The 24,567-nt window shown below is 45.3% G+C and overlaps 1 protein-coding gene across 10 annotated transcripts in view; it reads left to right on the forward strand.

Moving 5' to 3' along the window:
- ADGRB1 (adhesion G protein-coupled receptor B1) overlaps positions 1 to 24,567 on the forward strand; it is a 284,922-nt gene that overhangs the window by 204,048 nt on the left and 56,307 nt on the right. For all 10 annotated transcript variants that reach the window (XM_052787759.1, XM_052787756.1, XM_052787762.1 and 7 more), the window contains 3 exons: positions 11,514 to 11,617; positions 19,323 to 19,425; positions 23,402 to 23,552. In XM_052787759.1, the coding sequence (XP_052643719.1) occupies positions 11,514 to 11,617; positions 19,323 to 19,425; positions 23,402 to 23,552 (358 nt within the window). The remainder of the gene's footprint in view (positions 1 to 11,513; positions 11,618 to 19,322; positions 19,426 to 23,401; positions 23,553 to 24,567) is intronic.

Here is a 24,567-nt window from a genome sequence, read left to right on the forward strand (position 1 = left end):
GTCACCCAGGAGGCTTCGGCTGTGGAGCACAACTTCAATCTGCTCTGTGCTGAACGAGCCAAAAAGCTACCCTGACCCAAAATAGGTGAAATACAGCTGAAATTTCCAGTTGAAATACAAGGATGCTTGGATACAGGCGGGTGCGGGGGCACATGTAAACAGCGCGAGGGCATTAGTCATCGCGATCTGCAGTAAGTCGTGGCACATCTGCCGTTGTTAGGATCGTTTTGTAGGCATTGCACCAAGCAGGGTTTTACAGAGGAGGTTTAAAGTAAGAGCACTGGATAGCTTCCTAAGTGTTTTTTGGGGAGCTGCTCCCAAGGCAAAGGACGGCGTGGGAGACATCACAAAGGTGCTTGTTTGAAAATGGTAACAAGTGGGTGATGGAGGCTGGGTTTCACAGGCTCATCAAGGGTGGGAGTCAGCGCATTAGTGCTAAATGAGATTATCTTCCTTTTCAAAGCAGTTCAAGGACTAAGCACATTGCGTTTGAAGAGTCAGTCGAACTGTTGAACGTTGCTTGTCTTTCTTGTATCGTTCTGCACCTGTCTCCATAGTACTTTGGCCTGGAAAAGCCCTTTTTAGGTAATTCTGGCAAGCTGCTTCGCCACTGAGCCCGCTTGTGCCCTGCCTAAAGGCTTAGGTTGCCCTTGAATTGCCAGGCAGTGAGACATGGAAATTAAGCCATTATTATTTTTTTGCAACAAATGTCTACTCATTTAAACCGAAATTGAATCAGTTTCTGAACGGCTTGTGGCCTTCATACTTTTGCTATCTATGAATAGCAGAGTGGACAAATCTACTGGCAAGATTTTGGCAGTAATGGCAATCTTTAAGCAAAAAAGGGCAATATGCATGGAAAACAAATGTCAGACTTGTGAGTATTTGAGCTTGAAACTTCCCTCTAAATGTTAGGAATGTCTGATCAGGAAACTGGGATTATGCTATGCGTGATAACAGTCAGTCAAAACGAAGTCTGCAGCTCGAGTGTTCACTAGCTATCTGCCCTACTAACCAAAAGGATATACAGAATATAATCAGTAAATCTGTGAAAGTAAAATGATGCTGCTCTTTTCCCACAAGCAAGGCAATGCTTTCATTTTCCATGACAAATTGTTCTTTTTGCTCTTTTAAATATCGTAATCATGTCAGCCATTCCCCAGATGGGGAATATCCTACTACTAGGGCCAGTTTTGATCTTGTTTATATCAGCTCGGTACAGTTGTAAATCCAGGGGCTGTTACAGTTTTACTTCCCAATCACTCAACTGTGAATGAGGTGGGTATCAGGGCCAGAAGCTGATTCCTTGAGTGCTTCTTTGAGATCACTCTCCCATATAGAGGGAATTAGCACCAGTAACTCCCCAGTAACCAGCTGTGTATTGCCCTGAATGGGTGGAAATGTGCAGGATCCCAGGGGCTCTTCAAATTGCAATGGAATAAAGCTGTGTTATCGTAACAGCGTACCAATCATCTGCTAAATAGCTGAAATCCCTTCACCTCCTTTTCAGAGGTGAGCTCTAGCCAATGAGCCCCTGAAAGCCTCTGAGGACTGGTAATGAGCTGGAGACATCTTTTACTTCAAGGTTGTTGTTTCCACCCTAGTTCGGGTCAGGAGCCATTGCCAGTGCAAGGATCTTCAGCAACTGAACAACAAGAGGTGGAAACCTTTCCCTGGGTCCTACAGGAGAGGAATCACATCTGCAAGTAACGATTAAAGGGACTGAATGAAGGCAGGGTTTAAGAGATGTTTTAGGGATGGCTTGAGCAGTCTTTGCACAAGTATTCACGGCTTGTGCTTTGGATGAAGCTTTTTCTTAAGGACTCGTCTTCAACAGGCAAGGGTGCTAGAAAGGGAAAGGGAAGGCAAATGTTTGCTCCCCACGATGGTAGGCAGCAGGGTGATATGAGCATCTTTGACAGAAGTCTTCCGCCAGACACCATGGCCTCAGGTGTTCCCCCCACTCCTCAGTCAGGTCTTTCTGAAGGGCGAGCTCGGGAAAGGCACGTGTTGCCCGTGCTGTGGGGAGAGCTGTCGGTCTGGCATCACTCGCCAGCATGATATTGATAGAGTAAAACAAACAGCGGGCTGTTTTGGAATAGTTTGGTGAAATGCTGTCGCCTGGCATGGAACCAAAACACTGCTTAAATCAGGATAAACACAGTCTGGATTCCACCCTCATTTTCCATTCCCAGTCTGCCATGGAGTTATTTTATTTTAACTGTGTGTAAATCTTACCACATTTCCCTGCATGGTGCTCAGCACTTCTGCTGCAAAGTTACTAGAGATGAGGGCACACTTGTGAAACTAGGGCAAGATGGGTAATGCAAGAACCGGCTTGCAAATCAGTTACGGGCTTTGAACTGATTATCCGTTGTGAGTACACAGAAGGAGCAATCCCAAACAGAAAGGAGCAGTAAAGAAGGCCAATTTTTAATGTAGTTAGAGCATACTTCCATACTGTAAAATAATGATAATAGTAATAGTAATAATAATAATAATAATAATAGTAATAATAAAAGTTCCATGGCAAAAGCACTCTAGCACTGTCCTGTAATTGTCCCTACTGTTTAATTGTTATAATGTTCCCTGGCTGTGTCTTGGCTTGTGCCAACTAGCAATGTCCAGCTGTGGTCCGGGGGATGGCATGGTCCATAAATGTTCCACTAGGCAGTATGGACAAGCCCCCTCTGTTTTGAATGGTGAGTTTGTATGAATATTATCTGTACCATATCAATTCATCTCAGGGCAATGGAGTGGGTCCTGGACCGTTTTATTTTCTAGGACTGACATTGCGAGATAGAGGTTTGCTGCTTACCGCAGTGCCTGTGACAGTGGTACTGCACAATCTGATTAAAGTTCACTTCTGCCTCTGTGGTGTCAGAAGGAAAGAGCGCGTACCCATAGAGGAATAGGCTGTTTTGATTATTACGAGCTTTATTGTAGAAAATGGTTTTATTTTCTCTTCAACATGCTTTAAAGGGAAAGGCTGGAATAGAGCAAGTCTTACCATATACATGAAAAGCAAAGATTTGAAAAACAGGCACTCCATCTGGCCAGCTCACAAACAGTTAAGCCAAAAGCTCTCTCCTCTCTCTCCTCCCTACCTTCCCATGTTAATACTGCACAGCAGAGAATGAGATGCTGGTGCTTGATCGTCCTGACATAGCCCTAGGAACCCCCTAAGGCATTTACACATATCAGAAATCTAAGCTGAATTAAGCTTTGGAAGAGAGATGGAGGGCAGTATTATTCTCTTTGTTTTCCAGGGGGTCGAAATAGGGCCCCAAGAAGTTAAGGCCAGTGTTTACAATCTAAAGCAGATGGGCTGAGAGGACTTTGAAAAGATTGGCTTAAATGATGGAGCCACGCGTACACAGTTGACCTGCGGGCAAGCTGGGAATAGACCTCCGCTCTCCTCACTTGCGCTCCCCTTGCTCGGCACGCTCGTTCCCAAACCGCAGCTCACTGGGGGATACGGAGTGTCTCACGGCTACTCATCAGAGCCCCGTTAAACAGGGATTTCAGTAGCTTGGCCAAGCAAAGTGCAATGGGAAAGCGAGGGGGAGGGAATAAAGCATAATGTATTTTAAATAATGATAGCGAAACTGTTTGGGAACAGCTGGCTGGGCAGGAGGAGAGCGGTCCTTAGAGTTAATAGGAGCCTGATCCAGCCCTCCTTGATATCAGGACTGGATATTGAGGCACTGAGAGCGCAGTCTGGTAGTTCAAAGAGCGGCAGCAAGCTGACCGTGGCATTGACGACTGGCAGGTAGATAATGCGTACTGTTAACTCCTGTAATTCCCCACCAGCCTGAAGGAAATTATCCTGACAGTTCCTATTAACGAGCGGCTGCGTGACCACTCCTCTGCCCTGAGAGCTTCATCAAGGCTGTTTACTAAATGCAGATTGCCATGTTGTATCTTGAGAGCAGACTCAATACTGAGTGAAGAGTTAGCAATTGTTAATAAATAGTAGCATGTTAAGATGTCTCTCTGGGTGATTTTTGTGTACTGTAATTACATGAAATTGCCTGTTAGACTGGCCAAATTACATAAAAGGGGCCCTCAGCTCCACAAATGCGTTCCCGATAATGGGTGACTATTAGCTTTGACATGAGAAGCCTGTAGTTATGATAGGAAGGAAGCAAAAAGAGGTAGTAATTCTCTGGATTTGTCTTGCAATGACATGGGCTGAGCTGGGGAGGATGTCGGGTTGTTTCAGAAAGAAGTTCTGAAAAGATTATTTATTAATGATGCCACTAAGTGATCTTCATGCAGGGATCTCAAAGCCCTCCTCAGAGGTTAGAAGATGGAGAGGAAAAGACTCTGGGGAGACCTTATTGTGGCCTTTAAATATATAAAGTGTTATAAGAAAGATGGAGAAAGATTTTTACCAGGTTTCATTCAGGATAGAGTTAAATTTCTCCATAGTAACTTGTATGGTGCTATGTTTTGGATTCGTGCTGAAAACAGTGTTGATAACGCAGCGATGTTTTAGTTATTGCTGAACAGTGCTTACACAGAGTCAAGCCCTTTTCTGCTCCTCAGACTGCCCCACCAGTGAGAAGTCTGGGGGTGCAGAAGAAGTTGGGAGGGGACACAGCTGGGACAGCTGACTCCAACTGACCAAAGGGATAAGACATACCATATGACATCATGATCATCAATAAAACTGGGGGGTTGGACGGTGGTGGGGGCTGCCATTGCTCGGGGACTGCCTGGGCATCAGTTGGTTGGTGGTGAGCAATCACTTTCTTTTGCATCCCTTGTTTTTTTTGGGTTTTGGTTTTTTCCCTCTCTCTTTATTAGTTTTTCTCCTTTTTTTTTTTTTTTTTTAATTATTAAAATGTCTTTATCTCAACCCACAAGCTTTTCCACTTTTACCCATCTGATTCTCCCCACCCATCCTGTTGCGGGGGGAGTGAGCGAGCAGCTGTGGTGTTTAGCTGCTGGCCAAGGTCTGGTCCGCAACACCAGGGCCTGTAGTGACAGAACAAGGGCCAATGGTTTTAAACTGAAAGAGGGTAGATTTAGATTGGACATAAGGAAAAAATTGGTTACGATGAGGGTGATGAGACCAGGTTGCCCAGAGAAGTCATGGCTGCCCCATCCCTGGAATTGTTTAAGGCCAGGTTGGATGGGGCTTTGAGCAACCTGATCTAGTGGGAGATGTCCCTGCCCATGTCAGGGGGGTTGGACTAGGTGATCTTTAAAGGTCCCTTCCAACCCAAACCATTCTTTGATTCTATGAATAAATGGCTTAGTGCCTCCTCGCTGCTCCTCTGCTTTGAGTTGAGTGAACCCTTTCATCCCTCTGACAATGCTGACGCACCAAAAAAGCTCCTTTCAGTTGTGGCCCAATCCTGCCTTCACTAAATCCCTGCTACTGGCCATATTTTGGGGTCCACCCAAAAAAGCTTGTGTCCTGCTCTTCCTCGCTCCCTGTCTTGCAATTAGTGGAAGAAATATGTCTTCCAGGAGGGGAAAACTGAGCCTTCCCTTGAGCAGCTCCAATTTTAACCCAGGCCTCAGCAACAGGCATGCCCCGGCACAACCAGACAGCTGGACGTCAGTTCTGCTTTCATGGAGCACTGAGTAATGGTCAGGAGAACGGTGGGGTATGAACAACACCTCCTAATTCAGTGGGTCTGCTCCTTGGGTGCCTCACATCTGCTTCTTCTGCAGGCAAGTGCAAGGCTTTGCTCCTCCTGGTTCTGCAGAGTCCCCAGAGGTGGACACACACGTCGGTGACAACGTTGTCCCGAGTTGTGTCAAAAGCCTGGTTCTCACTGAGGTGAAGGTGTCATAGCGTCACTCATTACCAAAGTCCCTAAAAAATACTGCATCTTGCTGCAGATTGCTGCCCTTTGGGGTGGCTGCTGTGCTTTTTGTCCGGTGGTTGTACTGGGGTAGAGTACACGGCTGGTGCTTTACCATACCACTGCGGTATATATGTGTATATACAAAGGGCCTGTGACTGAATGAGAACCCGAAATCCAATAGAATGGGGATTAAAAAATTTCAGGATGTTTTTGGCACGATGACAAGAGCATGTTCACCTCTTGGTCATTCAACACTTCTTGCTTTCTTACAGGACTAACATACACCCCTTTGTTTAGAAAGCTGTTCACTTTTGTGACTACTGCTAAAAGCATTATTTTCCAGCAATTTTTACAACCAGCCCTCTGCTTTGACAAGAGTTGTCCAACCAGAAACAAAATCAATACGAAGTGGCTTAAAAAACTTCTCAAGAATCGTGAAAAGCCTTTAGGCCAGTGGCACAGTAAAATGGTTTCTGAGCAATTCCTGGAGTAAATCACACCCACCTGGTCCAGTTCTTTGTCAGAAAAGTGGAGTGAGTCTCATTGCTCTGCGCTCATGACTTGTGAGACGAGAAGCAGAGGGAGCTGGACTTGCTTGGTCTTGCAAAGGCAAATGTAAGGGGCAATTTAATCACCACCTACAGGTGCCAGAGGGGCAATTACAAAAATTATAAACCCAAACTCCTCTTGCTTGTGCCTGATGATTTAAAAAGGGGAAAAGCCACAAACTGTAGCTTGGGAGGTTCATGTGCAACCTTAGGAAAAACCCTATTACCAGGAGAGTGCTGTGGCCCTGGAACGGTCACCAGGGGGATGAGAGCTCTCCATCTTTGAGAATTTCCAAGACTCATCTAGACAAAACCATGGCCAACCTCACCTGATGTTAATGATAGTCTTGCTCCAAGCAGTAAATTGAATTAGAAGACTCTAGATGTCCCTTGCAACCAGTACTTCTGTAATTCTCTCATTTCATGAGTCTTTAATTTCAACTGTGCAGGAAGTCAGGCTCAAGGCAACCATTCTGAATAGCAAACACACTTCGAAAAACAAACAAAGCGCAGCACCCCAGATTCTGAACTCATATCTCCGTGTTTAATTTGGGAGCCAAATAAATGGTTTAATTTTTCGGTGACTTTATTAGTATGATGTTGTACCTATAAAGACTTTGTTCAGCCTTCCTCAGTTTCAAGGATGGAAAAAGCAGAAAGAACAGCTTGCTTGTAAGGTCTCAGGCAAACTGCATGGCATTAAGGAATACCATTTTTAACTTTGTTCTAATTGGACCCTGTTTGACCCTGGAGCCAGAGCAGGGTAATGGAACAAGCATGACTCGAATGAAGTCGCTTTTCACAGTGTTGTGCAGAAAGCAAGAGAGGGAAAGAGAAATGCAGAGAATGTAAAAGGGAGAGAGCCAGAGAGATGCATTAAGAGCAAGAAGAAAAGGCAGAATATGTCATGGAAAATGGCCAAAGGAAGGGGGGAAAGAAGACAAAGGAGAGGAAAAAAATGAGGGAGAAAGGAAAAGAAGGAAATAGAAGAGAGGAAAAAGGAAACAAAGTGAAATTGTAAAGAAAAAAAGGAGTGTCCTTCTCCCCTGCCAGGCAGAGCAATGAGGTGGTAGGACAGCAAGCAGCCCCAGGCAGTGGCACTCGTTATTTCCATCCCAGCTGATGTCATTGATTGCTTCTCCCCTCCCTTGTCATGCTTGGTGACAGAATTGCAGGACTTGCAACTTGTAATGACCTGCTCTGTTCCTGCTTGGCCCAGGCAAAGATTTTCTTTCCGGCTCCAACCAGGCACAGATTTATCTGTGTTTCAGGGTGCTTCTGGGTGGCACCCATCAACAGATGTGGGGTGGTGGTGAGGGGCAGGGCAGAGTCTGGGCTGTCTGGGACCATAACCAGTCCAAGCAGATGGAGACCCTGTTCCTGGCCTGTCTTTTGCAACCAGTTTGCTCCTCAGCTACGGTTCTGGGAAACTCCCCTAGGACTGCTTTCTCTCTTACCTTGAGAATGCCTTGCTGGTTTTTTGTTGGTAGCGTTATTACTTTTTAAACCAACCTTGCTTTTCCCCCTCGTTCTCCTCCAAGGAAATTTCCCTTGCAAGGCTCAGATCCTACAGCATCCGACCACCTTCTGTCAGGGGGTTTAATTAGTCAGAAGAAATAAAACAAGCAATGCTTCGTTTGCCAAAGGGAAGAAGTGGGGGAGGGGGAAAGGAAGATAGGGAGGACAGAGAAACCTTAATAATGAAGAAAGCAAGCAGAATCCTAAGCTACATGGGCCTAAGCCTTTAGGACTTATTATTCCCAAAGGAGCGAGCTCCTGTTCTTATTGCAGCCAGTGTTTTTTATGGTTATCCACCCTCGTGATGCCAACAGAAATCCCATCAGGGCTGGACCAACCTGAAGAGAGCTTCATAGCATCTCTTCAGCAAAAGTCCTTCTGGTGGGCATGGATTTTGTGAATGTTTGGCTGAAGGATAAAGAAGGAGGTGCAGATCAGGGTGTTTTCTGTGGGAAGGGCTGCAGATAGATACCAGCTATTACCCACAAGTCTGGCTTCCACTTGTCTGGTCGTCATTTGTGTAATGCCTTGCCAATGAGCAAACTTCTGACCTAGGAATGGTCTAGTACATGCAACCTCTTAGCTGATGGAGGGTCTAGGAGAGGGTTGTAGGTCATGCAGAAAAGGGGATAGGGAAGGGAGTGAAAGAACCTGAGGTTTTTGGGGGTGGAGGGATGTCAGAGAGGATATGGAAGGGAGGGAAGTTAGGATTACTGTGCTAGAGATATAGGTATGTAGTCTGCTCATCTCTTAAAATCCAAACTCCATTTATTCTCAGATGATTTAGGAATTAGTTATATGTCAGGCTTTTTTTGCTTTAATGGAGCTCCTCCCCCACTTTTATCCAGTTACCCATGAAAAGCCAGTGAAACGAGACCTACTTAAATCAAATGTCACAATCGATGCTCATCCCAGGCCACCATTTGTGCGATGTGAACTCATATTGCCGTAAGGGGGGAACGGGGAGAGAAAAAGGAGTGGGAGTGAGGTTGGAGCGAGTAAGCAAGGAGCAATCCATGTCTGAGTAGCTTGTGCTTCACAGTGCATTCATCACGACCATGCATCTTTGGGGTGGGACAGGGCTGTTGCCCACCTGGGTTCTGTAGTGGAGGAAACAAAGGTGGCAAAGGGAGAAGCTGTGACTTCATACAGGAGACTGCATCTCTCTCTCCCATACCCTACCCCAGTGCCTGACTAAATCAAAGGCTTCTGTTCCCAGAAGAAAGTCCCTTCCACATTTCAATTTATAAGGAGCAAGGTATGGTTTTTCAGCACTCAACGTGCCTGGAATATGTCCAATTTCAATTTTGTTTGATGGAAGATGAATCAAAATGTTGATATTTTCATTGAAATTTCTTTATGTTTACCTAGTTCGCAAAAAACTGCTTCTAACCTTCCACAAATATTTGGCAGGAGTAAATTCTCAGGGTGCGAATACAGTCATATGAGTTGATGTTAAAAATCGCAGTGAGGCAAGTCTCCGTAGAAGTTTACAGGAAGAATCCACATGTGAGCTGAAACATTTTCCGTGAGTACTTTGGGAAGCTCTAGGTGGAGAGATGCAGGACATTGCTAGATGGATTGGTGAGGCTCAGCGCCGTGTTCTTCTTGCAATTTCTGCACAGTTGTTGGTAGTTAAAAGGATTAAGATATTGCCGGTAATCCAGTTGCATTATTTCAGCAAGTTGAATTAGGATCGGCATCCAATCCCTTTGTGCATATCTGTAGTGTAGTTTTGGAGAGTCCTAAGCCTCCTGTTTCACAGAGCGAACTCAAGGAAGCTGTAGAGATGTGCTGGGGTAGTGACGTGTCACAGCTAATACGGTCAGTAAGGAGGGGACGTTGCAGAGAGGGAGCACCACACCGCAGTGCAGTTTGGCTTCCAAACTGTAGCTGGTCTGCATCCAGTAAAGATCCCTCAATCAACCTGTACTCCTTTGGGTGTATATGCCAGTTGGGCATTCAAGCCATTGAATGTGTCACTAAATTTTGTCTCAGATCCCTTAAGCTCTTGTGCCAGCTTTCCCAATAGCTCCTATGGGGTTCAGTGCAGCAGTATGGTGAAAGTTTTGTTCCTCATTAATTCCCCCCAATGAGATTCAAAATGTGAGAGGTGCCCTTTGTCAAATTATAGAAGTAAGGAGGATCTTCCCAAGCCGTTCAGACTTCAGGGACAATTCAGCTCATATCCCGATGTATCGCCGTTGTTTCTCTCTTCTTCGTGGTGGGCTCTGCGGAATAAACCTGTGCTGACTGTGGGCCTTGAGTCAATGGATGCATGCTTGCTTTGCCCATGTGTTGAGCTGGCCAGACTCCATATAAGCACAGCACTGAGGCTTGCCTAATATGTTTTGCTTTGCAGAAGGCTCAGTAGCCTGGAACAGAGCTGCAGTAGCCTCAGCTTCGTGGTGTCCTGCTGGTTGGAGGTTCAGGTTGAGCAGCCTCATGCCTGCCAGCAAAACGGTGTAGACAAGTCCTTAGAGGACTGCCTGTTCTATTCCCAAATTCATGTCTAATTGCTTTTTTTTTCCCCTATGCTAAACCCTTGCTATGTCAGAAACCATCTCATCTCCACGGCTGTAGCGATAGGTGTTGGTACTGCGCCAATCTAATGACAACCTTGACTGTGCTCCCACACCTCTGCATACTGCCTAATCGCTCTAAATAGAGGGTTCTCGTGTGTCTGCTGCACGGTGGGTCTCTGCTTCTCTGCCTTCATGCCAGCAGAGATCACTGATGTGGAAATGAGAAACATGCCGGAAAAAAAGCCTGCAGCAGAGAAAACCAAGTGGGATCCAGATCCTTACTCTAAGCTGAGACCGGGGGAGTTTAGCGATATTAGTCTGGCAGATGTTGGCTAGTTACACAGTTAGTGCCAGTGACGCAGAGAACTAGATTAGGAGAGGTGTGTTTGCTCTTGACGTTGCAAGACCTGATGATCAGCAGATCTTTTGTGTTCAGACAGGAAAGGAGAACTGTTCCACACCAGACTTTCCAGTAAGGACCCCTGCATATGAAGAAAAGCTTTGTGTAGTAGTGTAAGAGTAGTGACGTGATGGATGGTATGACTGGACGCTGGTTTCCTGGGGAGGATATATATCTTGTTTTTTCTTTGCTTGCTTCATCTCCTCGTTTTCCAGATGGATGTTTGTAGTTGGTGGAAAATTTTCACCTTCTTTTCATCCTCCAGCCTTCATCACTGCCATTCCCAGAAGAGCTCATTTGTAATTGTTCTAGTGTAGGCACTGCCTTCTGCTATTTCCTCATTAATTATCTTCAAAGTTTCACACTGGATATGAAGGGCCTGATCCTCCTCTTGCAACCCATGCCTTTTGCACACCTGCCTCCGCATGGATATCAGAGTTGTTACCCAGATATAACACTGGTGTGTGTGGGAGCAGAATCAGGTCCAAAAAAAGGCTGGGTCAACCAGAAATAGGTCCTGGTCTTCTTTCCTCTTTATTTGTATGTGCAGTGCAATGTGAAGGTCAGGTGAGTTGACACACAAACAATTCGGAGGAAAGTTCTTGCCATGAAATTGAGCTGGTAGCATTTGCTGAGCATCTTCTTTTTTTTTTTTTTTACTTTTTTTTTTTAAATTTTCTTACTTTCTCTCTTTCAGAACATGGAAAAGGTGCTGGTCCCTTCTGTCACGTTAATTGTAGGCTGTGGAGTATCTTCGCTGACACTTTTGCTGTTGATTATCATTTATGTCTCTGTTTGGAGGTATGGCTTTCATTCTCTTCTCTTCTTGTTGGGGAAAGTAACTGTTCTCTTGATCTACATGGATCCTGGAGGTTTTGTTCTCCTGTTTTGGGTGTCTGGTGCCTGAGGAAGAACAATTTGGTAATGAGTGGGTCCTGCAAAGAGTCATCATAGTAGCTTAGTTGGCATTATTCTTTCCTTTTAGTGCCAGAGAAATTAGTACAGTGAAATTAGTGCCATGACCCCATGTAGTCACATTGTTCCATTTTCAAAAGCTGCGTGCTGTTTTAGATGCCTTCGTATACCCCAGGAAACCTTGTTCGCGCAGAGGTGGACATGCACTGCCTCCTGGCAGGCAGATTGCTTCAAGGTATTCCTGGTTGGGTCTTTGATAACATCAAAACATCCATGACTTGTTCTGAAAACATCTGGCCTGAAGAACAGACAGCACTTTTCAGGAGCTTAAGGATGATAAACCACATGGTCTAAATAACTCTCCAACCTCTTACCTATGTTTTACCTTTAGCTTCAGATGCATATGGGATTCCTCAGTACATCCCATTGCAGAGAGCTCCTGTACACCTATAAGCAGGTCAGGTGTAACCCTAAATTTTATCATTTATAGAGGCTGAAGTGATTTTGTAGCAAAGTTTTATTGAGCAAAGGCCCACATTGGCCCATGCCCCTGTTAGATACGTTTTGGTGAACTGTAAAAGCTGGAAGACCTGAGCTGTGCAAGGGATTCTTCCCTTGTACTGCATTGAACAAGCTCTGAATTTATACTACGAGACCCATGCCTTTCCTAAACCCATGGAAAACATGCTGAGAGCTTCATGACTCTAAGCTAAATAAACCAAAGAAAATCAGAACCAGGTAAATGACTGTGAAATTGAAATGGAGTGGCCACAGAGAATATACTGTTTGGATATTATTGGTGACCATTTGGGGAGAAGGGATCAGTCTGAGGCTCTTATTTTGTCAAGTGAATCTTCTTAGTAGGAAGGAAAGGGTATATTCAGTTCAGAGTTGTGAATTGAGATAACTTTTTCTACCCTTTGACAGAGGAAAGAAATGAGAGTTAAAAAATAAGCAAAAATGCATCTTTTTTTGTTGGTACTGTGACAGTGCATAGTGGCTAGTTAATTATGGCAAGTGCTACGAGCTGAAGACTGATCATAATAACGTTTATCTAGAACTCAGGTTTTTCCGTGCCTGGGGTATCATTGGATCTGCTCAAGTCCTTGTCCTCTCCTGCTTTTCCTCAGGCTGGGCAGCACTGGGCAGCGCTGGTAGGTGACTTACTGGTGTCACTGGTGTCAGGATCAAGTGGAAAGTTAGGCTAGAAGAGTAAAGAGCAAGTGTTCGAGCCTCACCTTCTCTTTCCTATCAGAAACAAGTTCAGGGTCTGAAACCCAAGCTCAGACATGAGGTTGAATCAGTTTGGAGCATGCCAGTGTCATTTGGAATAACATGATGTATTTTCTTCCAGGAGCGTGCCCCTCAATATTTACTGTTATTGAGGACAGTAAAGTTAATTGCCTGCCCTGTTTAAAATACACTCTTTTTAATTTCTCATTCCAGCCTTTGCGTTATGTCTATGCCCAAAATGATCAGCATGAATGGGGGGACATGTTTATGGGAGGCTTGAATGGGCATTTCTGAGCTAGCCAAGGATGGACATGCATTTCCAAGTGATCCTGAGACCAGCTATATCTTGATTAAAGGGCTCTCTATCCTAAGTCTCTCTGTGTAAATATTTGTAAAGCATGATCAAGTGATCTCTAAAATTTCTCTTTGGTGCACTGAGTTTGTTTCATTTCTTCTCTGTAGATCATGTTTTCATGTTTTCTAAACTTCACAGCATTCCCGTGGCTGAGCCCTGAGCACTCTGTGTGGCCTTTTTATTTTAGGCATAGCTGCTGGACATGAATGTGCTGTCCTATCAATGGTCTCAGGAACATCATATTCAAGTCAACATTATCTCCTGGCTCCCACTTTGTTTTGCCCTAGATGTTATATAGTCTGATAGACAACAGCTGGAGGAATGCTTAGAAGTGGGATCAGCAGTAGTATTCCAGCTGTTGTTGCAAAAATAGAGAAGCAGTATCAAAGTGGTTCTTTTTCACCATGCAGGGGAGAAACTCCTCATGCCCTAGCTGCCTGGTCTTCTGTGGAGAGCACTCACCAGAGCTCGGCTGTTTCAGGGAGCTTTGGCCGGGAAATTTCCCATTCAGACCTCTGGACAAAGGCATCTGGAGCATGCATACATAGACTCAGCCTGAGTATGAAACACTTCTGATGAATAAGCTCACTGAGGCTGACAATCTGGAAACTTTCCCAGAATTTTGCCCAGCTAGGGTTTGTTTATACATGGGAAGCAGAAAGAAAGGGCAGGGGAGAAAGAGGGAAAGGAACATGGTAAAGAAAAGGGGGTAGAGTAAAAGGGAGGTGATCCCAGCTTTGGGCTGCATATCAGAGAGGAAACGAATTTACCCTCCGCTTCCCATTCAAAACCCCCAAATAATGGTTGCTTCTTAGTGGCACCTACTCAGCCATCGGCATGAACGGCGTGAGCTTTTTGATGCAAGCGATCACTTCAGACACAGCCAACTTGGCACAGTCTCATTGAAAACTGGACGTTGTTTCTGTTTGACGGCTGTTGGTGGCCTGTTGGTGGACTCACTCCAGTTCCCAGTAGACAGATGGCTGCAAAAACTCTGCTGCAGATGGTGTATCTCTGGCCTTATTAGCAGTCTCAACAGAGAGGTCAGTGACACAGTGGGCCATAGAAGTGGGATGACCTTGTTACATCTCAGAAGTGGCTGTCGTGGGTCACAGCTGGAGACACGATCTGTGTGTGGGCCACGTGCTCCACCACCCATGTGGAAAAAGAGGGAGAATTGAAAGAAAAAGATCTTCCCTCTTGAAAAGTGACATGAAAATGAAAAACTGGGGAGAAAAGGAACTAATCAAGGGTCAGAACAGGTGAAATGACTTAGTACCGTGTTTCTCTAAGTTTTGGTTCGTACCACTCCTTTCGAGCAGCTCCCTGACACAGTGGTGTTTCGAGTGCCCCGATGTGTTTTCCATCCCTAAACTCACTGCAGTTCAACAGCCTCTGGAGTCAGTGACCTTTCCATAGCATGGAGATCAATGCCTGCTATCGAATAGCTCTTCCACCAGCCCATCAGTATGTGGGGTACGGCAGACCTTTTTCACTGGCGGCGCCTGGGTGAATGCTGTATCGCTGAAAGATAGCAGCGCAAGCTTTTCTGACTCCCTGCCCATCGAAGCCTGAGGATTGATTCCCATCGAAGCCTGAGGATTGATTTAGTGGTTGTCAATGAGCTCTCAAGGGGCTTTTAACGCTTGCTTTAAACCCAGGAGCTCTGCCTTTGCCGGAGATGCTGAGGCACTCGGTGGCCCTGGTGGGAGGTAGCAGGAATGAGTAAGTGCCTGCACAGAGAAGGATGTGTGTACACACAGTGAGAAAGCAAGAGTGACTCAGTGTTTGCGGAGAGGAAGGGAGCGGAATGGGGACAGAGAGACAGACTGAGGGGTTTTTTCCACCTTCTCCATCTGTCTCGGTTTGCACAGGGCTTCTCCACATCCTGCAGGACCCCAGCCAGAGCAGAAGTTCCCTAAATTTGCAGTGAGTTTTCCCCTGCTTTGCATGCTGAATACAGCATATTTTGATAAGTGGGCAGAGTCCGTCTATCAGCCAAGGGGTAGCAAGGCAGCAACCTGGAGTAGATCTGGCTTTGCTGGAGATCTCTCCTTTGGCAAAACCCATCAAGTTCTGAGTTTTTTCCCTCTCTGATACGAGTTCGTGACTTCTTTGGGGGTCTGCATAGTAATGGTGATATCTTTCTGTGGAGCATCCTGCTCTGGAGAAGAAGAAATGGAAGGAAAAAAGCAAGCACGGCAGGAGGCCATCTTAGTATAAGGGGGAACTTCTGATTGAGCTGAAACATAACAAGGAAATGTTTGGTAGCCAAGTCAGGCTACCAAGGAGGACTGAGGAAGCATTACCCAGGAATGCAGGATTGAATTAGGAAGGTCAGACCTCAGCTGCATTTGAAACTGGTAAGGGATGTGAAAGGCATCAAGAAGGGTTTCTGTAGGTCTGTCAGCACCAAAGGATTACTCAGAAAAGTGTTGGCCCAGTGTTGAATGGAACAAGTAGCCTAATGGAGAAGGAAGTTGAAAAGGTGAAGGTACGCAGTGCCTTCATCTCTTGTTCTACTGGCAAGGTTTGCTCCCAGGCACCCAAGTTCCTGTACCTAGCGGCAGAATCTGGGGAAGAAAATACTACCCGCTGCCAGGGAAGAGAGAGCTGAGGACCATTTAAGTAAGCTGGACATTTGCAAGTCCGTGGGACCATATGGGATGCATTGAGGGTGTTGAAGGAGCTGGCTGGTGTTACTGTGGAGCCACTCTCTATCATCTGGGGAGGTTCCTGATGGCTGGAAGAAGGCAAATGTTACACCCATCTTTAAAAAGGGCAAGGAGGAGGATCCAGAGATCACCTGGCTGGTCAGCCTACTCACAGCCCCTGGGAAGATTAAAGAGCAAGTAGCTATAAAGGTTATTTCCAGGCAAAATGATGGACAAGAAAGCGATTGGGAATAGACAGCACAGATTTATTGAGGGCGGATTGTGCCTGACTGACCTGTTTCCCTTTTGTGATGGGATGACTGATTGCATGGACAATGAAGAGAAGTAGGTGGTGTACGCTTTGACATTACCAAGACCTTTAACTCAGTCTCCCAGAACATCTTTGTATCCAGACCAGGGAACTGTGCACTGGATTGGTGGCTTTTAAGGTGGCTTAATAGCTGGGTGGAGTTCATGTGGGCTTAAAGGGTAATGTTCAAAGGTTTGAAGCCTAATCAGGAGCTGGTTACTAGTTGCATCTGACAGGGGTTGATACTATGGCCAACACTGTTTAATGTGTTCTTTAACAACCTGGATGATAGGGAAAAATACACCTTCAGCAGGTTTGTGGATGACACCAAATTGGGAGGAGTGACTGATATGCTGGAGAGCAGCACTGTCATTCAGAAGGACCTCAGCAAACTGGAGATATGGGCTGGAGAAATGGTATAACAAAGGCAAAGGCACAGTCCTGCACCTGGGATAGAATAACCATGTGGAGCAGGATGGGCTGGGGACTGACTGGCTTGGTAATGTCTCCACAAGGGAGTCTCTGCAGGTCCTAGTGGGCAATGATTTAAAAATGAATCAGCAGCGCACCCATGCAGCAATGAAGGCCAACATTATATTGGGCTATATAGACAAGAATATAGTCAAGAGGTGAAGGAACCATTATTCCCTTCTGCTTGACTCTCTTGAGGCCACATCTGGAAAAGTGTGCCCAATATTGGACTCCCCCAGTACAAGAGATGGCAGCACATTGAAGCAAGTCCAGTGGATGTTTAGGGAACTGGAGAACATGATGTAAAAGGAGACAAAGGGAACAAGGCTTGGTTAGCTTGGAGAAGAGTAGGCTATTAAGGAGGAATCACAGAGAAGTCAAATGACTTGCAGAGGTATACAGAGAAAAGTCTAGAGGCACCAGCTGCAGCAGGAAAAAAATCCAGCTGGATATAAAGAAAAATAATGCTTCACCATGAGAGCAGTTAAGCACTGTAACAAGTCATCCAAGAGAGGTGGTGACATTTCTGTTCTTGGCCATTTTCAAAACCTGATTTGACTTTGAAATTAGCCCTTTTTTGGGCAGAGGATTGGACTGGGAACTCGAGAGGCTTTTCCCCAACCTAAATTATTCTGATTCTGTGATTCTATATGTTGCCAACCCACATCTCATTCTTTAGGGTTTCAGGGATCTGGGGAACAGGATGGACTCTCAGTGCATGAAGGGAAGCATGGAGAAAGGAGAGGCTTGTTTAAGGGGGCGAAAAGTCTGAAGACAGCTGGATTATCTTCCCTTACATTCACATACAGACTATGGTCAACTAATTTCTTACCTTTTTTGACCAGAGACTTGTGAAGTGCACGCTAATGCCAGTTGGAACATAGTGTTGCTACACAGATTTATTACCTCTCATTCCCACCAGGACAGATTCCAAATCTCCCTTTCTATCCCCTAGAAGCTGCTGACTGGAGACTTGATATTTTACTTCACACAATCAAAGCATAGGTAGATCGATGGCTCGGTACCCTCCAGCCACAAATGGAATAGGATCCAGGTGATGCACAGCATTTTATTGAGTCCGAAGAAAAGGGGAAATTTTGGATCAGATTGTCCATGAAGGGAACCAGAGGCTCATTTTGCAGGCAGTCAGCCCAGTTTCTAGCTGAGCTGGAAGCCTAAATTTTATAGTCTGTTCTGGGGTTGGGTGAGTTTCAGGGAGAACTACCTATAAACCAGATTTCCAACAGACTAAGTATAAGTTCAGGCTACTTTGCATCAGTGACTTTTTTGTATCCAGGAAAGCATATCCTCAACGTTCATGTTTGTCTGAAGGTAAAACTCAGAGGGAAGTTAAAATCAAAGTTTTGTCTAAAGCACAGATCTACCCTTGGCAGAACACACGCATGCAGTAAACTCGTCCTGCCCACCTAGTCAGAAACTTAAAACTCTGCAGCCAAAGCACGACCAACTCACTCTTGCTAAAATTAGTTAATGAAATTAAATTCCCAATATAAATAGTTGATGTGCTGGAATATAGGAAATAATCCTGCATTAGCCTCCAGGGATGAGCTGGTTGATTAATAGATCTGTTTCTAATTTCTGTAAGCATCAGTTTCTACTCTTCACTCATCTGGTATTCAGGCAGGACACTTGCCGAATCACTGAGATTATTCACGTGTATGAGTGTTGGTATGGTCAGGTCCTGAGTCAATCCTTGAGGACTTGCACTTTTGCAATTCCTTTTTAATTTTATTAGGTACATAAAAGTGCCTTCAAAGAAATTTTCCTCCGTAGCCAGTGGTTTGAATTAATTGTCGTGCACATAACCTCAGCAGCAAGTTGGTGCTGTGCTGCACATTGCATATCAGAAATGACAAATAGCTTGCTGCTGCAAGGTGCCGAAGGCAACAGCTTCCTAACCTGGATCCCTAATGTCCCAGACCCACAGCTGCAGTTACGTATTTGGCCTAGTTTTGAGAAGCGTTAAACCTCTCCGTCTGGGGGAAAAAAAAAAAAAAAAAGCCACAAATATTTCTCACTTCAGGACAGGTTGTTAGGTTAAACAAAGGGGAATGCTGAATCACAAACACTTTGTTGTGAAGGTGCATGCATTCGTAACCTGCTTTCATCGCCAGCATGCCTGTGGCTCTTCTTATTTGGGAATCTTTCCATGTGTTGCCTGTATGTTTTCTTTCAAGCTCCTTTTCAAGTCCCCTTTCAAGTAAGCAGAGCTGAAGAAGACTTGCAGCACTCTACTGGTTTAGGAGCGGCTCAGACTTGGGACCAGGCTGGCCCCTAGTTTGTTGACTCATGCTCATAACTCCAGCATTGATGGGGGAGGATGGAGAGATCTGTGGGCTGAGCACTGCACCCAAGCTCTCCCCGCTCCCTTTTCCCCTTGTTCTTGTCTGTTTAACATACAAAATCTGCAAGAAATGGGCAATCTCTTACCATGGCCTTCTGTAGAGCCTGGCCCAGTGCAACCTGCACCTGGTTGATGCTTTTGAGAGGTAACTTAATGCAAGTTGTAACAGGGTGGATCTCCCTTCCCCTCTTCTCTTGCTGCAGGTACATTCGCTCGGAGCGCTCTGTCATTCTTATCAACTTCTGCCTATCCATCATCTCCTCCAACGCTCTCATCCTGATCGGACAGACCCAGACCCGGAATAAGGTAGGAGATCAGTTGGGCTTTGTTTGTTTGTTTGCTTTTTCCCCTGATTTAGCACTGAAATGATCCATTCAGGCAGCGCTTCCTCATTTTTCCTCCATCTGTTAATTAGCGACATGTCAAAGACACAACTAAATGGCAGATTTCAATTTTCTCTCTCGCTCTCTCTTTGATAATTTGTCAGCATCCTCGGGGCTTTGATTAAAACCAATGTGATATTTTTGAATATCTGCCTAGAGTAGCTGGCACATGGCACAGTGAAGAAACATGGTTATTTGCAAGGCTTTAACCATTTTATTTTCCAAAAATTACAAAGAAAGACAGATTGAGAAAAGGCTTTAAAAAAAAAAACCTATCATCTCAGCAACTTTTATACTCTGAGCTTAAAGCGCTTGGCAGATGTTAACAAACAGCCACAAAACCCACCTTTTTTGGGGGTAGGAAGTGTTGCCAGACGCGCTGTGCACGCTGCAGAGCCGAGGGCTGTGAGGGACTCACTGCAGATCACAGTGTGACTCGAGCAGTAAAGGCAAGGCGTAATGTGGATTTTCAAGCTACTTGCACTGGTTGCACGTACATGCCTTCCCACATTACAGACCCAGCTGGAGAGGCGCGTGTTGCCTGTATGACTTTTCTCCAGCTAAAGTACTTTCAGTTTCTCTGTTGGTGTCTGGCGTAACAAATCACTGCTCATCATTGGTATTTTCCTGTGGTATATTTTCCCATCTCCCCAAGTGCTCCAACCATCCTAACTCCGCTAAGCAGAAAAGTGAGGCAAGAAGTGTCCTCCACTACTCCTGCTGCCAAAGTCGTAGGCAGAAGTCAAAATTTAGTTTTTAATTAACAGTAACCAGTGACCAGCCAGTTTTTTCAAGCCTCTACTTTGGCAGCCAGAGCATGCTGTCACTTTTGGAAGCATTTCTGCAGAGAAGCCCCAGGGTTTAATGAATCACAGAGACTCATTTCTATGGAGGGCCCTTCGGGTTAGGGCTAGGTTATGTTTTAGGGAAAGCTTTACAGCTGCTGGAGTCAGATGTGTGTAGAGAAGTGTGGAGAGATGCAGCCAGCCAGCTCTGCTCCTGTTAAACAAGCACCCTTCAGAATTTAACTTCGCAAAGCAGAACTTTCTTTCATGGCCAACATGATTTTTGTGGGGCAAGAGGTGGAGAAAGAGTGAGCTAAGTTCTCGTTTCCCCTGGGCGCGTTGTCTGCAGCCTCAAGTGTGTGCTAGGAGCTTCTTTCTATAGAAAGAAGCACTGAGGGATGCTCAGCATGGAAAACCATGGCTGGACCTCCTCTTTGGTTAGTCTTCTTCACCGCAGGATGGGAGGTGGATGTCTTTACCCTCTCTCACCCACTTCAGAGCACAGTTGTGAGCCCAGGTTCTCCCTCATGCTTTTTCTCACATTACTCTGGGTGTTCACTGTCAGAGCTGTTAGCGGGGATTCGAAGCTCCCGGCTGCAATTGCATGAAGCAGATTAGCTCTTTGCACATACATATGCATGAAACACCATAAATAGAAACGTTATTCTTGGATTTCCGCTCAGCCATCTAGTAAACAGTCTCTGGCAGGGAACAGAGAAAGAAAACTATACAAAGAAGAGACGAAGGAGTGTAAATTAGGAATTTATTCACATTCAGTTATTCATAATGGAACATTTTAAAATGTTGGTGATCGATTTATAATTGCAGTTACTCTGGGAGAACTTCTATAGTATTAGTTTCCCTGGAAATGCCAAATTCTCCCTTGATTTCCATCCGTGTAACCTCAAAGGCAAGATTCCACGCCTGGATTTGCTAAGCTTTTTGAAGATGAAAGGCCTGGGAAAAGGCTAAAAAATTACAGTCAGCAATAACGTGGTACAAAAGAAAGGAATGCTGCATGAACTGGCCATATCTCAAAGGCATGGCTACGTGCTGCGAGGAAACAGATTTCTCCTCTTAAAGGAAAACAACGGCTAATGGCCTTGACAGACTGACAAGCTCTGCTAGATCTTTCTGCAGCAGCTTGGGACATCTTATCCCTGTGCTTAGGCCTTCTTGGAGATTTTTTTTTCTTTACGAGGAAGGGAATACCTGCAGTGGAGGTAGCAGAAGCAAATACGTGCCTGCCCATCAGCTGGCCAAGTTCACAGCCTGGTTTCAATTGAGGCAATTGGTTTATATTGACCCAGCTGAGATATGCGTATTTCTCTTGTCCTCCCCTCCTCTCTTCTTCTCTTTCTGTCAAAACTAGCTGACTGAGAAAAAATACCCAGAAAATGTATCTCTCTGGTGTAAAACTGGAAAGCAAAGTTTTTCTCTCCCCTTTACAAACTGCTGGCGAACTGGGCAGAACTGTGTTGGTGCAGAACAAAATCAAAACAGTAAAATGAACAGTGTCATATCTGATGTTAGCCAAAAAAAAAGGTTCTAAAATAACAGTCTCTTAAAATACATTCAAGAAAGCATCCTCTGTTTGTAACTGGTTTATGTAGGTCTGTAAGCTGATGAATAGCAACCACCTTTTTAAGATTCTTTTAAAATGTGAAAATTACTTGAAATTATCATATTGAGCTGTGTTATTTGTACTGAACTGTCATCCAGAATCCATTTATAAGCAGAATACCAAGGGTTTTGGTGTCAAATGCAAATATGGAACAAAAAGACAGTTCCTGTCTCAAAGAACACACAGTCTTACTTTTATTCACAACCTCTGATAACGGCCGTTTGTGCCAGTGCATGAATCGAGAGCAATCCGATAAAATCATGATAAAAGACACTCCGTGCATGACAGCTCCGTGTTAAAAGATGCTGGTGGATGAAAAAGGAGGAAGGTTCACTGACCGTAAACCCAAAGTCCGTGTTTCCTGATATAACTCAAAGCAGAGAAATTCTTCATCATAAACCTCCCCCTCCCCCTGCCCTGAATGCCTTAAGCCATTTTTTTCATCCAGAGTCACTTTTAAAGTTTATTTGCTCTCCCTTCTCCTTGGGAGCCACTGAAGTTTCTTTCCATCATTTTCGTCTTGAGTACATTGATTCACAGTTTCCAACTCGCAGATGGTGGAAATTAAGCACAGCTCTGGCAGAGTTAAACAGAGCGGCACCAATTTGCACCAGTAAAAGATTTGGCCTTGCTGAGTTAAAAACAAAGACGAGCTTGTCAGCTTTCCAGTCCATCTCCCTGGCACTACGGGATTGTTCTTCATAATGCATTTGCTAGTACTTTCCCCAGTTTAATTTTAAATGGCTTAAGCTCCCTGCATTTCCCTTGAGAGCTTTCCCCACCAAGTAGTAGAGCTCACCATTATGAAATTCCTTCTAATGCAGTTTCTTTTTTTTTTTTCCTTTCTTTTTTTTCCCTCTGTCTGCTAGTAGTTATATGCTCTTGAACAACTACGCACCACTCATGTTTGCAGTCCTTACCAGCCCCTGGCAGCTGTGGTTTTACCCGGCTCTCACGGCTTAACTCTTTCACTGAGCGATCCTTCCCTGGCAGGGACACCATCTAAATTGCCTTCCTCTGATTTCATTTCTATGGCTCGGCTGCCAACGACATGGTGCTTTGCAAACCTTTTGAGCTGAGATTACTGCACGGCTTACTAACCGCTCCGTCCTCCCTGAAAGGATCGTGGCAATGGTTTTGATCATTTGGAAAATAAATATATCTTGCTGAAACCAAGAAAGCACCAGCATGGGACGCGGGTTCAGCCTTCGGCAAAAGTGTTACCCATGGGCTTATCTTAGAGCTCATGTTTAAGAGCAGCTGATTTCCATGCAGTACTTAAATTTGAAGCAAATGCTTCGGTCCTTTGCTAGGTCGAAGCTCGTGGAGGAGACTGCCTCCTCCTAAAATGTCTTTTCGTGTCCTGATCTCCATGACTTTGCCTTCCAGAGCCTGGTTTGGAAGCATCTCCCTCCGCCTCCTGCTCTCCTACGCGCTGCTCTCTCCGCCTGCCGCTCCTCTCACGTGTCCTCCTTTCCTCCTCTCTCCAGGTGATATGCACGCTGGTGGCGGCTTTCTTGCACTTCTTCTTCCTCTCCTCTTTCTGCTGGGTGCTGACCGAGGCTTGGCAGTCCTACATGGCCGTGACGGGCCGGTTACGGAACCGCATCATCCGCAAGCGCTTCTTGTGTCTCGGATGGGGTGAGGATCCTGGGTCCACGAAGTAGCTTCTCCCCGGGGTGTGGAGGGGGGAAACGTTGTCCCCTCCTCGGGATGAGGAGCAGAGAGCGTCCGGGCTACAAGAGGGACTGATGTTCTACTGAAAGCTTGGCAGAGGGTGCTTGCAACCCTTTTGGGGGTGTCAAGAAGGGCTGAGATGGTTAAAAATAGCCTGAGCAAGAGCCACAAGTCCTGCCTGCTGCCCAGCGCACCCAAGGGTCACACAAAATAGATGAGTCGAGTTTTCAAAGGGTGTGCTGGGGTTGGTTTCTCCTGGGTTTGGGTCTCTTTCTTGCTTTCCCCATTTCTCTCTCTCGCTGTCTCTTTCCATGTGCGACCCGGAGTGAAGCAAGCTCTGAAATCCTGTCTCCATGGCAGCAGGGCCTTTCGTAGACAAATAAACTATGAGACCGGTGCAGATGCTTGTAACTAATTTTTCTCCCTTTGCCTCTTCCGTATGTTTAATTTATTAGCCTTAAATGATGCATTCTGTAGTAGAAAACAAACACAAACCCATAACCTGGGCTTTCAAAGCAATAACAAGCGCGCGTTTGAAAGGAGCGACGGAACAAAAAGTTGCTCAAAAGCGAGCAGGCAAAAAAGAGAAAGGAAGAGAGAAAGCGTTGTGTGTCTGAGCTGTATTAGTGTCTCGTTTTACTACTGAAGTCTAGCATTTCACCCCAGGCAAGATATTTCTGATGCTTACGAAGCACCCTGATGTGATTTATTCTGGCACATCAAGAGCCGTCCTCGTTCCAGCACTTGCATCCCTTTAAGTTTTCACTCCTAGATTTTGCTTACGATAGAAAATAAATTCTGTTATTGAAATATAGTGTTTGTGCGTAGGAGGAATATAGCCACGAATGTGCAAATCACAGGCAGCATGCGCTTGCGTGTGTTCATGCATATGTTTATACACAAACACTCTGTGTTTCAAGAAGCATCAGGGATATTGAATGCAACAGACTAATAGCTTTTCTAGGTAATAAAAACAGAT

This window comes from Harpia harpyja, chromosome 5, assembly GCF_026419915.1.
Source record: "Harpia harpyja isolate bHarHar1 chromosome 5, bHarHar1 primary haplotype, whole genome shotgun sequence".
NCBI lineage: Eukaryota > Metazoa > Chordata > Aves > Accipitriformes > Accipitridae > Harpia > Harpia harpyja.